The sequence below is a fragment of the Phyllobates terribilis genome, unplaced genomic scaffold (assembly GCF_046119375.1).
Source record: "Phyllobates terribilis strain yellow unplaced genomic scaffold, ASM4611937v1 Scaffold_1__5_contigs__length_1240528914, whole genome shotgun sequence".
Lineage (NCBI taxonomy): Eukaryota > Metazoa > Chordata > Amphibia > Anura > Dendrobatidae > Phyllobates > Phyllobates terribilis.
The window spans coordinates 1071591437-1071606719 of NW_027362761.1; the positions used below are offsets into that span (position 1 = coordinate 1071591437).

Consider the following 15283-nt stretch of genomic DNA (forward strand, 5'->3'; position numbering starts at 1 on the left):
GCGCTGTGCATCTGCCACAGAAAAGTTATGCTGAACACATCAAGTCATCATGAAACGCTCACCCAATTCACATTTTTTAGAAGGTATAGGCATCTATTATCATTCCCCACTTTCGGGACTGACACCTGTGCAATAGGTGTCCCTTAAACCCAGCTAATTGAGGGTTCACATAAAAAAAAGCATACTAAACACCATGTAAATGCAAAGTAATAGACCCGCCATTTATAGAAGGGATGTGCACCTAGACCAGTAGAGGTTCTTTTATACTTTTTTTTCCCAGGACCAACAAAATTACTGAGATTTCTCATACCCACGATGTGTTTTTTTTTTTTTTTTTAATTCCCCCATGCGTTTTTTGATTTATGGAGCTTTTTTTTCTATTTTTTTTTTTTTTTTTTTTAATTACAGCGTGTCAAATTGTCTCAGCATTTTACTATAGTTTTTATCCGCTTAGATCAACAGGGTATAAAACCAAAAAAACATCAAATGTGCATAATTTTCAACGCGTTTTTTTTGTTAAAAGCCAGCCTTTTTAATGCAGAAAAAAAAGATTAAAAAAAAAAGCTACTTGTGAACATACCCTAAGGGTAGCGTCTAGTGATGAGCGAGTATGTTCGGTTAACCCTTTCGCCGAGTATACTCGGCCGAGCTCCAAGTATTTATAGAATGCTCGGGCTTTAAGTTTTCGTTGCTCCGTGAACATGATTTGCGACTGTTTGACAGATTTAATACATGTGAGGAATGCTGGAAAAACAGGCATTCCTCACATGTATTAAATCTGTCAAACAGTCGCAAATCATGTTCACGGAGCAACGAAAACTTAAAGCCCGAGCATTCTATAAATACTCGGTGCTCGGCCGAGTATACTCGGCGAAAGGATTAACCGAACATACTCGCTCATCACTAGTAGCGTCACATTTGCAGTGTACAGTTGTTGTATGTACCAAGAACGTTAGTGCATATGTCAACTGTATCACAGACAGTGATTAGCATGATGGAGTCAAAAGAATAAAATTATCCTTTTAATCTCTACTGGGCTGGTATACGTCATTGGACCTTTTTAGTCATGTATGAAGAACAGCCATTTGCTGTGTGAATCCGTACAGAGGGTCAAAGGGGTAAAGTTTCATATGGTTGAAGGTAGACTTAAGTCCATCGAGTTCAACACAACATGTTGATCCAGAGGGAGGCAAAACGCCAGGGGGTCAGACACTGATCGCTTCATATTAGGAGGCAAAATTCCTTCCCGACTCCACATTCAGCAATCAGATGAGAAGTTCGCCAGGCAGACTTATAAACCATGCCATGATCTCTGGTAAATGGGTAGGTAAACGGCCTCTTGACTGCCTTCTTCAAGGTAACCTGTCACTCGATTCTACAGACAGCACGATAGCAGCCAAAGATGCTTTACTCTGACATGCTGCGGCATTTCAAAATAAACGTAGTTTGGAAAGGCAGTCAGGAACCATGGGCAGAGACTAGACTAGTCCTGCACCCATACCACTTCACTATTCCCGCCCCAACTCCAGGTGATGACAGATCTCTCCCTACCTATACACGTAAGAGACCTGTCAATCAACTGGAGAGGGATGGGGAGAATCTGGCTGGGAAGGTCTTTCTCTATAACCCCAGATCACTGTGGAATTTCAGAGAAAAATATACCTGGCTGCAATCATGCAGCCTGACTCTCCGGTGGCGGGGGCAGCATGGATCGTGGCGCGGGCAGCATGGATCAAGTGACAGCTTCAAGTTATAAAGCCTCTCACCCAGCCAACTAGTCCCCTACATTGCATGGACAAGGGCGAAGAATCCTGAAACAGCTGAATGAAAATAAAGGCCTTTCCTTCTAGAGACCACCATGGTTTGGTGTTATATCTAGGATCGCGTTCGAAGGCTCTTTAACGGGTCTGTGTATATGTATGTACATTCTATATTAAAAAAATATTTATAAACAGTCTATGGGTGATAAATGCCATAAGTGCCTTTACCGTGGCATCTGTTAGAGGTATATGTTGGATTTCTTGACTTCAACCCAAAAGCTACTGCAAATGAAAGCGGTATAACCAGCACATCTATACGCCCAACACTAAAAATACCGTGCGGCAGCTGACCTTTATTACAGAACCTTAATTCTGCACTGGAAATAAAGCCATTGATGTGGAAAGTCCATGTATGCATTATAAGAAACTAGCATGCAGCCTAACAGTGAGTAAGACCAAGATGAAGTTCTCCTGCCCACATGGCTGTCTTTAATCATGGCAAGGGCTGGTTCACTCAGGAAGAACCATATGGCGGTGGTAGGGAGAGGGAACCATTTAAAACACAGTGAAAAGGGGGGAAAAAAAGAAAAGAAGCGGAGGCCTCCCGTTAGCAGCCTCAGTGTTTTCATAGCTGGCAGGAGCAGAGACACTCGGCTGTGTCTGGAAACTATTAAGTCTGTTAGGGTTAACTCCCTGAGATCTAGGGGTATGGAGCAGAAGAGAACACCCTGAATGGGTTAAGTAGAAATGCTCCTTTATGTTTTGGAACAGAATCAAGGTGTCTGTTCAACATATGTGGACAAGACTCCGAAACTCTAAAACATTCCCCCTGTAATTTGTAACACAAGACACACGCCATTTACAGGACCAGAACACAGCGACTGCAGAGAAAAACAAGAACGTTCTAATCGCCGGGACCTAATCTGCACATCCATCCTCCGTATTTACCTGACACCGCAAACTATGGGGTCAGCGCAGGCAGGGGGAGGGATATACTCAGCCGAAATAAACACTGCAAACAACCCAACGTCTATCAAAAGCAACACTGACTCCCAGTGCAATGTGTGGCAGGGTCAGGGTAATGACTGCCATGTGAATGCCTCCAACAGCCAAAACAAGAAAAAAAAGGGGAGAGGATGAGAGGTGGGCCTTGGATCTATTCCTTACCAAACTCCTTACTCTGCTGCTGTGTTCTGCAATATCTTTATGTAAACTGAACATTACAAAAATTACATACAATTTTGTATAAAGTGAGGGAAACTCAGGTTTTTTTTTTTTTACTAGTACAGGGGAAAAAAAAAAAAAAGTTGCATAACCAACTTAAAGCTGGCCACACAAAGTACATGTAATGTGCACCACGACAACCCCCAAAGGGGTTACCAATAGGGATGAGAGTTCGGGTTTTGGTACTCTACACAAACTTTAGTTTAAAATTCGGTTCGGTTATCTGAACTGTACCCGAACTTGGACCAGAACCCGAAATGCCATTGAAAACAATGGGGAGCCAAACTTTTGAGCTGGAAAATATTCTCTCTCTCTCCTCCCAGGCTTCCCCCGAAACTCAAAACATTCTGGGAGAAGTCCATGTTCGGCATTTACCACCAGACACTAATTGTCTGCTACGGACGCCGAAAATTTAAGTTTGGGTTTACTCACCTCTAGATACCAACTATGTGAGCCTCTCAGCACCAATGCCACCATTGCTCCATTAACCCTTCACACAGTAGGCACCATGTATACAATGTGGCGTGTTAAGAGACATAAAAAGCATTCTGAGTATCATGTACCAGCTGTAGCGACACAATGGATATATATTTTTTTATATATATGCTTAAAGTGAATCTGTCAGCAGTTTTTTCTATGTAATCTGAGGGCAGCATGATGTAGGGGCAGAGATCCTGGTTAAACTGTGCTTTATCATCCGGAGATCATCACTACAAGACTAGGTGCCTGGAGCCATGTAGTCCTCCTGCTGTGTAACCCTGCCCCCACCATTGATTAGCAGCTGTCAATGCACTTTATACAAAGAAAGCTACTAGTGGTGTGTGCGAGGTTATACAGGGCTCAGCATTCAGAGCACTGCTAGATCTGCAGCAGAGACAACGGAGTACATCAAAAGGACAGCAGACAAGCAAAAACCTGTTGAGAGTCTCTTTAATGGGGGTATGCCATGCCATCTATGTCGGATAGTTGCAGGTACCATCACTGGGATTTATGACATGAGTTTTGAATAACCCTTAAAACTTGTCCATTATGAAAAAATCCCTTAAAAGTAAAAATCTGCGTTTGTGGAGTAGATCAATGTGCTCTCCCCTTTAACCCCTTGTCTCCACAGCAATTTTTGTTTTCAAGTTTGCATTTTTCTTATTCCAACACCAAAACGTTATCTTTTCCCGTTAATACAAGGACTTGTTTTTAGCCAAGTGAGTTGTACTTTTGAATGACATCAATCTTACACTACAATGTAATGGGGAAAAAAATTATCAAGTGGGATAAAAAGGTAAAAAAAGTAATGAAATTCTGCTATTTTTTTAATGGCGCTCATTGTATAGCAAAAAATTACCTGAAAGCATGATTCTCCAGGTCTGTACGATTAAAGTAATACCAAACTGGCATTGATTTTTCTTTTCAAGTGGTTAACAAGATTCAGAAGTTTGTAAACAAAAAAAAAAAGTGTTTGTGTTGTTTTCCAACATCTGTAATGTTGACATTTTTTCTGTTGATGGAGCCATATGAGGGCATGGTTTTTTTTGTATGGCGAATTGTTTGTTTTATTGTTTCAAATTTTGTGTACATAGGACATTTTGATCACTTTTTATTGCACTTTTTTAGGGAGATGTGGTGACCAAACAGAAGCAATTCTGGGGTATTGATTTTTCTTTTGCTCTATACCTGTTTGTTGTATGGGCCGATTCATTCTTTTGTATGTTAATAGACTGCACCTTAAAGAAGTTGTCCACTACTTTTACATTGATGCCCTATCTTACGGATGGGGCATCAATGTCTGATCGGCCGGGGTCCCGCACCCGGCACCCCCGCCGATTAGATGTTATCGGTGGTCTTCCACTGGCCGGAAGTACTTATTTGCAGAGCTGGCCATCTAGCTGTAGTGGCCACTACAGCTAGACTGCCAAGCTCTGCAAGTAAGCATTTCCGTCAAGTGGAATACCACCAATAACTTCTAATCAACGGGGGTGCTCGGTGTCGGACGGACCCCGACCGATCAGACATTGATGCCCTATCCGACAGATGGGGCATCAATGTAAAAGTAGTGGATAGTAGTGGACGCTTAATCTCCACAGTCTGATCTTCACAGGAGTTGTTTGATCTCCACAAAGGATACAAGATGGCAGTGATGGGGGCCTTCAGAAGGTCCCCTGACTGCCATGGTAACCCATGGGTGCCCCTCAATTGAGTTCCTGGAGAATCCCAATGGAAGCTGGTGGGCGCAAATACTAGTTACAATGGCATTTAAATGGATAACAGCAGTGATCGGAGCCATCTTCAGCCTCTTGCGGGGATGCGCTCTCCTCGTGTCTAACGCGTACTTATATGTCATTTTGCAATAAGGGGCTAAAAGAGACCCCAAACAAGTAAAAAAAAGCAGTAACTTATACCAGTCCACCTAAGGTAAAACACTTTATGTGCTGTATGATAATGGAGATCGTTCCCTTCATTAAGAGAGTCCGAGGGACTTCAGCTTGCAATAATTGCTGCGTATCAGCATGGAGGGACGATGGTCCATCCTGTCTCCAGAGACAACATGTGAAGTGACTGCACAGTGCTGCTTCCTCTGATGGAGATGAAAACCAAGGAGGCAGCAACAATAACGATGGGCTGTGCTGCAATCCAGAGCAAACCGGCAATGAAAGTAATAGAAACAACAAAACTCCACACAATATGCACACCTCTGCACTATGGTCATTATTACTGTATAATTGGATAAACACTTTATAAGGGATCAACAGACAAATCAACAGCGTCCAAGGCGGGTGTACAAGCTGAAAAATACATTTATTGTGCCACATACAAAATGCAACATTTCAACTTGGCAAAGGTCTTTATCACAGGAGTCTGTCAGTCTAAACCAGTGTTTCCCAAACCCCATCCTCACGGACCCCACAGGTCATGTTTTCAGGATCTCCTTAGTATTGCACAGGTGAGAGAATTCCTGATGCCTTGATGATACTTCAATCACCTGTGTAATACTAAGGAGATCCTGAAAACATGACCTGTGGGGGTCCGTGATGGGGTTTGGGAAACACTGGTCTAAATAAGCACATAGCCCCTGAGAGGTGTGTGAAAGGGGGAGACTGCATCTGGGTGTCCGTCTCCAGTAATCCTACACTCCCACACTGGAGCGAAAGTTTGTTCTGCCGGCACCATTACAGTCTGTGGCCCAGTCGGCACATACTCCTGAATCCCGCTTTGTGAGGGGATTCGGACATAAACCCTGACGGCGCCTTAACACAATGTGAAAGCACTTTAATTAAAAAAGCCCTCCCATGAAGAATTTTTGTATTAATATACTCACTTACCGCCATCTTCTCCAGGATCCAGCGCCGCTCCGATCCTCTTCTCAGTGACGCCCCCCTCCTGCAGACTCTCCGGGTCACACTGTGCTCTGTGAAACCCAGAAGTGTCTTTTACAATGTAAGTCTATGGAGAGTCAGAACCAGGCTTAGAACAGGGCTCCATAGGTTTACACTGTAAGAGACTTCTGACTCACGCATAGAGTGATCCAGAGATTCTGCAGAGCGGTGACGTCAATGAGAAGAGGAGCAGAAAGGCGCTGGATCCCGGAGGAGACTACGGTAGGGGAGTATATTAACACACTACACTGTAAAACATATATACAGATTTAGAACACAAATAATCTTCATGGGTAGGCTTCTTTAGGCACTCGGGGCATTCTTGGTGGGGTCATGAGGCTCAGTGAACCATTTCACATACTGGATTCGCATGCACTGGTCTCCCTCACTGGTTACGGACAGCACTCAGTGGCTTGCCTAGAGCTAGCAATGTCTGCAGAGGAAGCTCCGGTAAGCCAGCACTGTCACTCACGAGTGAGGGAGGCGGGGACAGGCAAAACCAGTGGGTGAAACAGTACACTGAGCCTCTTGGCCACACCCAGGGTACGCCAAGCACTCCAAACAGCATATTTCCTTAAACTTCAGTCTCTGCAGAACAGAGGCAGTGGTTAAAACACTAAACGGTGAGATTTTAATAAGGGCTGTATCCCCTACAAGGCTACGTGCTTAGTGATGCTGTCAGTGTGGTCTGACAGACTTCTTTTAAGGTATAAGGCTATGTGCCCACGATGCAGAAATGCTCCAGATTTTTTCCTGAGCGTTTCTGCATCTCCCAGGCAGAAAAAACTGCCAGGGACATGCGGATGTGAAGCGTTCTTCACTTGCATTTCTGCATGCGGGTTGACAAGCGCTTTCCAAGCGATTTTAGCATCACTTGGAAAGTGTTTGACAACTTGGTCACACTATATAAATCCATGCAAAAGGCATGTTTTTATATAGTGTGACCCCAAAGAATAGTAAAAAATAAAAAATAAATATTATTCTTACCTTCTGATGGCCCCCGGTCTCCATAGCGATCCGTCCTGGCTTGCTGGCAGCTCGCGGTAGACTAAAGGACCTGCCGACGTCAGCAGTTGAATGACCAATCACATGACTAAATGATGTCATGGCAGGTCCTCGAGTCCACCACGAGCTGCCGGCAAGCCGAGACAAGGACACCATTAGAAGGTAAGTATAATGTATATTTTTTATTTTATTCTTTTTTTTTTTTTACAGGTACTATGGCACCAGGGTCCGGAGGAGAGTCTCTTCTTCTCCAAACCTGGGTACCATCCACATTAAAAAGCATGGAATCCACATGTACAGATCCAGTGATGCGGATTCCATGTGTTCCATTGCAAGTCAATGGCGGCGAAAACGCCATGCTTCCGCAAAATAATTGGTAGTGCTGCGTATTTTTCCGCAATGATAATCCGCAGAGGAAATTTCCGCAGCATGTGCATAGCACATGCGGATTATCATTGGGGAACATGGCAGGCCTTCTACCAAGCGTTTTTTAAGCATTTCTGCAGCGGAATTGCCACTGCGGAAACGCTTAAAAAACGCATAGTGGGCACACAGTCTAAGAAAAACAAATCTACATTTACCATCATGGAATACAAGCTTTTCTCACCTGTTGTAAGCTCCCACGCTGGGACTGTGATCACGCTCTCTGTCTCTTTCTCGCTCTCGCTCTCTTGGACGATCACGTTCTCTGTCCCTGTCCCGCTCTCGCTCACGGTCCCTGTCCCTTTCACGCTCTCTGTCCTTCTCTCTTCGAGGATAGTAGTCCCATGGTTTGGAAGTCTCTACCAGAGTGGTCCATGGGCCTCCAGATCCAGGCATATGTGGAAACGATACTGCGGCAAAACACAAAAAGCAGAAGATTAGCTTTACCTTCTCATTGGTGTCACAGAAAAGACAACCGATTGTGAATTATTCCACAAATACAAAACGTTCTGATGCTGAATATCCTCTCTACACATTAAAATGGGTCCGTTTCTGTCTCAATCTTAATGACTCAGTGGTGATGCTGAAATAGACAGAACTAGCTGTTGAGGGCAGTGATTGGTTGCAGCAGTACCATGCCCTGTAGTTGTAATGTCACTGCTGCGGCTTGTCAAAATAGATGAGGGGCAGCTTCGCAGTGCTGGACCTAGTGATCAATCTTATATATTTGTAAGACAATGCTGAAATAAAAATGAATCCTGGACAGCCCCTTTAATGGAATATATATTGATAAAGATTTGCATGGGGTAAAACAAGAAACAGCTTTTGTGGCTTTGTATTGGAAGAGTTCTCCCACATCAGCTGCTTCCAAAAGGTGGCGCTATAGAGTTCAAGTCCTCTTTCTCTGAAGAGGCAATTCCCACATTACTAAGGAGCCTGTCAGCACCATTTTAATGTTAAAGTAAAGGTATGGCAAAATGGCGCTGTGATACAGATTAAAGAGCTATGAAAAAATGCAAGCGCGCAATAGGTTCTTAGCATTAGTATGGATAAAAATGTAACAGGATCTGTTATGTATGGTTGTCCCGAGGAAGGAGTCTGTGGACTCCGAAACGAGTAGACAATAAACCTACATTTTTATCCATACTAATGTTTTGTCGTGACTCCAGAGCGCAAAAAGAACTTCCCTTCCCAGCATCTATCTCTGACAGATTAGATAGATACCCTTAGTGCAGAAGTCCGCATGGTGGGAGGTCTTTAATCCACATTTGAAGTTTTGGTGTAATAAGATTTAGTTTAATAAGGCCATGACTGTAGGGTCTTCGGCTCCTGCCCCGGCCCCTCCACCGGCCTCTGGTGTCAGCATGACAGGTCACTGCTTTGGCAGTGACCCGCCATCTATTTGAAAGGTCACGCAGAGACCGTCCTCGCTGCGGGTGGTGCTTGCGTAAATTGATATCACAGCGGTCTTCAGTAAAATGGCACCATTGTCGGCACATGCGCAGACTGAGATTTTGGCGCAATTAAATTTCTAAAGAAAGTCATGGAACCAAGCTCTCAATCTGCACATGAGCCACTACCAGCGCCATTTTGCTGAAAACAGCCAAGAGGTCAATCTGCGCATGTGCAGCCACCAGTGCCATTTTACTGAAGACTGGGCAGGTCAATCTGCGCAAGTGCCACCTATGGCGATATCGCCGCCTGTGTGAACTGTCAAACAAGAGGAAGGTCAATCACAAACGAGTGCCCTGTCATACAGACACCAGAGGCAGGCGGAGGGGCCGATGCCGAAAACCCCACCCACAGTCAAGCCCATGTGCACCTCCAGCTAACTACCTTAAAACTTCACAAAGCGGATTTCTTCCCTACAGGTATCGATTTAATAGTGCCATTATGCCTTTACTCTAACATGCAATTTCATGTGGACAGGTTCTATTTAAATATGTGTTAACAAGTCAAAAAACAGCCATCACTACCACATGCGCCATCACAGGTGTATGTGATTCTGAGCTGGTGTTCACTCAAGGCAAATGATGCCAAGCGGGGGCCGGGATCCAGACGTGCCCTTACCATGTAGCGTCTAATGTATCAGATCTACACTATGCGTTGTGTCATCCAGGGATATTAATGCCTTATACGACCCCACCATTAGATGATATCTATTGTATTCACTCAGACTTAGAACTACCAGATGATTCGACGTGACAGGAAGGATCCAGAGTAATATGAAGTGTGAAGAGAACAGAGCCACAAAGCTGAACGCCAGATCTTACACTTTATATTCATCAGCAGAGATTGGCAGAAGCTCCGTGTATTCTCCCCCATAGCTTCCGTGTATCCCCCCCATCGCTTCCGTGAATCATCCTCCATCACTTGTGTGTATCCTCCCCTATCGTGTCCATAGACGTACACGCAATAACTCATCTACCCAGCACTAGTTGAAGGATTAGATTTCATACACTATGTAGGACGTGCTGAACGTCAGGTCACATTAGTGCCTTACCAGCATTATCACGGGTCCAGCAAGCAGAGTTCTTTCCCTTAAAAGGGACCATTTTTTTAATGCTTGTATTAATTTTTTATGTTAAATTGAATTTTTGTAATCGTGTTCCATTAGAAATGTTGCCTTGTTTGGCTTTTACAATCAGTTTCCCTGCACATTCAACTTTCTTGTGATCTGTTGGCCATAAATCAGCTAAGAGCTCAGAAAACAACAGTTAAAAGTTATAAATTCTCCAGTCAGAACAAGCTCACTGATGGATCCTCAGTTAACCCATTCTGAGCCAGCAATAGACAGTGCCACACAGAGGTTGTGGAAGGCAAAAGGTGTAAAATTTTTAATTAGACTCAAAAGCAAACTTTTTTTGGGGGGGGTGGCTAAAAAAGAAAAAATATGCCTTCAACAAGTACTTTAACCAATGGAGGGTAAAACAAGAGTGCTCTGCAGCCAAAATAGGAATTGCATTTCTATGCCAGAAATTGTCCTTTAATGTTTAACATTTCCAGTTTGACATTAAAAGGGAAGACAATATTGATAGTGTATCCTTAGAAAAAAGCAATTGTATCAGTGGGGTCTGACCTCTGGTACCCCCCCCCCCCCCAAGGATCAGATGACTGTAGGGACTGTGCTGCAAATGAGTAGAAAAATAGGGCTGGCATCAGAGCAGGCAAACCTAGACGCATACTAGTGTCAGAGGGTCACAAACACTAAACTCTTGACAAGCCAAGGAAGGCAGACAAGGGGCCCACTGTGACACTTAGCCCAGCGCCCATAAAGACCTGAACCGGTCATGAGTAACTGTGAAGTCCTTCTAATTTCCAAAGCAGCTTCCATATAGCAGAACTTAGTAGATTTGCTAATTCATCACACGCTGCGAGCAAATCTGAGCATTTGGCAGTCCGGGCTCCCATACTGAACGTTTCCAGAGCGCGAAAAGCAGCGTCAGATTTTATGTTTCTCCTCATAATCCCATTCTCTGAGGATGGGGAAGGGGCTGGCGTTTTCCAGTATTTCCTTCGTCTGGGTCATCCTAATATTTGGTAAAAGCCAACTAGAATAGCCGATACCTTAGCAAATGCAGAAAATGCGGTACAAGCGAAACGGTGACTATAGAGTTAATGGGGAGAAGTTTAATATCCTATATGTGTACATCTGCCAATAGGCAAATTCCCCAAACAGGGAAAGCAGCCAGGAATAGCAAGCAGCAGCTGGATTTGCTGGCTCACTAATTTCCTTGACTTGTCATGATGTCAACAAGATGTGTGGCGTCTTTTGGGGATTTACAAGTAAAATGCAATTGTATAGATTTGTATCAATTTAGGAGCCTGCTTATATATGAAAGAATGGGTGCTATGAACCCCTCTACCCAGCATATATTATTGGTGCCCTAATATAGGCATCGCAAATAGGATCTAGTCAGCAGAGGAACTGCACTTATTTTTGGCATGTACCGGTAATTAGTAAAATATAGGTATTAGGACAAACTACCGTATTTTTCGGACTATAAGACGCAATTCCCCCCAAAAAAAATTTTTGGAGGAAAATGGGGGGAGAGTCTTATAGTCCAAATGTACATACATACATACATACTGTGCTGGGGGGAGCGGTTGCGGCGGAGGAGTGGGGCACAGGAGGCAGGAGCCGCCTGCTGCAGCCTACACTGTCCCCTCTGCTAAAGAAAATGAATATTCACTGCTCCCCACACCCATAGGCGTGGCAAGCACTGAATATTCGTGCTCCTTAATAGTGGCACACAGTGTATCAGCAGCGAGGCTCCTGCTGCTGCCGGGCAATCGAGTGTGCCCACTATTAAAGGGCATTTATATTCACCCCCTCTCTACTCCCATGGGAGTGGGGTGAATATTCATGCCCTTTAACAGCGGGCACATGCAATCGCCCGGCAGCAGCAGGAGCCGCGTTGAGGCTACGCTGTGTGCCGGCTATGAAGGAGCATGAAGTCACAGCTCTCCGCGCACACAGTCCCAGCGTGGGGAGCAGTGACTTCCGGCAGCTGATCTCTCCTTGTGAGCCATTAGGGGTGCCATGCATACCAGGATAGGGGATGAGGGGTGCCATGCATACCAGGATAGGGGATGAGGGGTGCCATGCATACCAGGATAGGGGATGAGGGGTGCCATGCATACCAGGATAGGGGATGAGGGGTGCCATGCATACCAGGATAGGGATGAGGGGTGCCATGCATACCAGGATAGGGATGAGGGGTGCCATGCATACCAGGATAGGGATGAGGGGTGCCATGCAGGGCCGGCGTCAGCACCCGGGCAAGTGCTGGGGCCCTGAGCAGGCAGAGGGGCCCACTGGCGGTCACGCACCCCGCCGGGCTATGGGCGGAGGAGAGCGGTGTCAGTGCCCGCCCTTCTCTCCCGCTTGCTCAGGGCCCTGGCAGCCGGATACTTACCTCTCCCCGTGCCTCCGCAGATCCGCTGTCTTCCGCTCTGCGCTCCCTGTGCCGTCTCAGGTCAGAGGGTGCGGTGACGTCTTTCCACCACGCGCTCCCCTGAGCCGTCACAGGGAGCGCAGAGCGGGAAGATACCGGGGACGCTGGAGTCCGGACCCAAGCAGCTGCAGCAGGTGAGAAGGAGTGAGGTGAGTATTTGATTTTTTTTTAATGTATGGAGACATGGGGCATAATATGGGGGGAGGGGGGGGTGACATCCTGCATGGGGTATTATAAAGAGAGGGGGGCGGTGACATCCTGCATGGGGCATTATAGAGAGAGGGGGTGACATCCTGCATGGGGCATTATAGAGAGAGGGGGGGGGGTGACAGCCTGCATGGGGCATTATAAAGAGAGGGGGGGGTGACATCCTGCATGGGGCATTGTAGAGAGAGGAGGTGACATCCTGCATGGAGCATTATAGAGCGAGGGGGTGACATCCAGCATGGGGCATTATAGAGCGAGGGGGTGACAGCCTGCATGGGGCATTATAGAGCGAGGGGGGGGGGTGACATCCTGTATGGGGCAATATAAAGAGAGGGGGGGGGGTGACATCCTGCATGGGGCATTATAAAGAGAGGGGGGTGACATCCTGCATGGGGCATTATAAAGAGAGGGGGGTGACATCCTGCATGGGGCATTATAAAGAGAGGGGGGTGACATCCTGCATGGGGCATTATAAAGAGAGGGGGGTGACATCCTGCATGGGGCATTATAAAGAGAGGGGGGTGACATCCTGCATGAGGCATTATAAAGAGGGGGGGTGACAGCCTGCATGGGGCATTATAAAGAGGAGGGGGGGGGGGGGGACAGCCTGCATGGGGCATTATAAGGGGGGACGACGACAGCCTGCATGAGGCATTATAAGGGGGGGGGGGGGAACGACAGCCTGCATGGGGCATTATAAGGGGGGGGGGGGGACGACAGCCTGCATGGGGCATTATAAGGGGGGGGGGGGGGAGACAGCCTGCATAGTGCTTTATGCGGGAGGGAACAGCCTTCATGGAGCATTATAAGGGGGGTGGGGGGGGGGGAGGACAGCCTGTATGGGGCATTATGTGGGGGGTAACAGCCTGCATGGAGCATTATAAGGGGGGGGGGAAGCCTGTATGGGGCAATGTGTGGGGGGTAACAGCCTGCATGGAGCGTTATAAGGGGACCAGTATTCCGTGTGGAGCCTTATATGGGGGGCCAGTATTCCGTATGGAGCCTTATATGGGGGCCAGTATCCAGTGTGGAGCCTTATATGGGGGCCAGTATCCAGTGTGGAGCCTTATATGGGGGCCAGTATCCAGTGTGGAGCCTTATATGGGCGCCAGTATCCAGTGTGGAGCCTTATATGGGGGCCAGTATCCAGTGTGGAGCCTTATATGGGGGCCAGTATCCAGTGTGGAGCCTTATATGGGGGCCAGTATCCAGTGTGGAGCCTTATATGGGGGCCAGTATCCAGTGTGGAGCCTTATATGGGGGCCAGTATCCCGTGTGGAGCCTTATATGGGGGCCAGTATCCCGTGTGGAGCCTTATATGGGGGCCAGTATCCCGTGTGGAGCCTTATATGGGGGCCAGTATCCCGTGTGGAGCCTTATATGGGGGCCAGTATCCCGTGTGGAGCCTTATATGGGGGCCAGTATCCCGTGTGGAGCCTTATATGGGGGCCAGTATCCCGTGTGGAGCCTTATATGGGGGCCAGTATCCCGTGTGGAGCCTTATATGGGGGCCAGTATCCCGTGTGGAGCCTTATATGGGGGCCAGTATCCCGTGTGGAGCCTTATATGGGGGCCAGTATCCCGTGTGGAGCCTTATATGGGGGCCAGTATCCCGTGTGGAGCCTTATATGGGGGCCAGTATCCCGTGTGGAGCCTTATATGGGGGCCAGTATTCCGTGTGGAGCCTTATATGGGGGCCAGTATTCCGTGTGGAGCCTTATATGGGGGCCAGTATTCCGTATGGAGCCTTATATGGGGGCCAGTATTCCGTATGGAGCCTTATATGGGGGCCAGTATTCCGTATGGAGCCTTATATGGGGGCCAGTATTCCGTATGGAGCCTTATATGGGGGCCAGTATTCCGTATGGAGCCTTATATGGGGGCCAGTATTCCGTATGGAGCCTTATATGGGGGCCAGTATTCCGTATGGAGCCTTATATGGGGGCCAGTATTCCGTATGGAGCCTTATATGGGGGCCAGTATTCCGTATGGAGCCTTATATGGGGGCCAGTATTCCGTGTGGAGCCTTATATGGGGGCCAGTATTCCGTATGGGGCGTTATATGGGGGCCAGTATTCTGTGTGGAGCGTTATATGGGGGCCAGTATTCCGTATGGAGCCTTATATGGGGGGCCAGTATTCCGTATGGGGCGTTATATGGGGGCCAGTATTCTGTATGGAGCGTTATATGGGGGCCAGTATTCCGTATGGAGCGTTATATGGGGGCCAGTATTCCGTATGGGGCGTTATATGGGGGCCAGTATTCTGTGTGGAGCGTTATATGGGGGCCAGTATTCCGTATGGAGCCTTATATGGGGGGCCAGTATTCCGTATGGGGC

The 15283-nt window shown here is 46.9% G+C and overlaps 1 protein-coding gene across 4 annotated transcripts in view; it reads right to left on the reverse strand.

The window, feature by feature from the left end:
* The window catches only part of FIP1L1 (factor interacting with PAPOLA and CPSF1), a 62857-nt gene that overhangs the window by 6135 nt on the left and 41439 nt on the right, over nt 1-15283 (reverse strand). For all 4 annotated transcript variants that reach the window (XM_073645496.1, XM_073645497.1, XM_073645495.1 and 1 more), the window contains one exon: nt 7965-8190. In XM_073645496.1, the coding sequence (XP_073501597.1) occupies nt 7965-8190 (226 nt within the window). The remainder of the gene's footprint in view (nt 1-7964; nt 8191-15283) is intronic.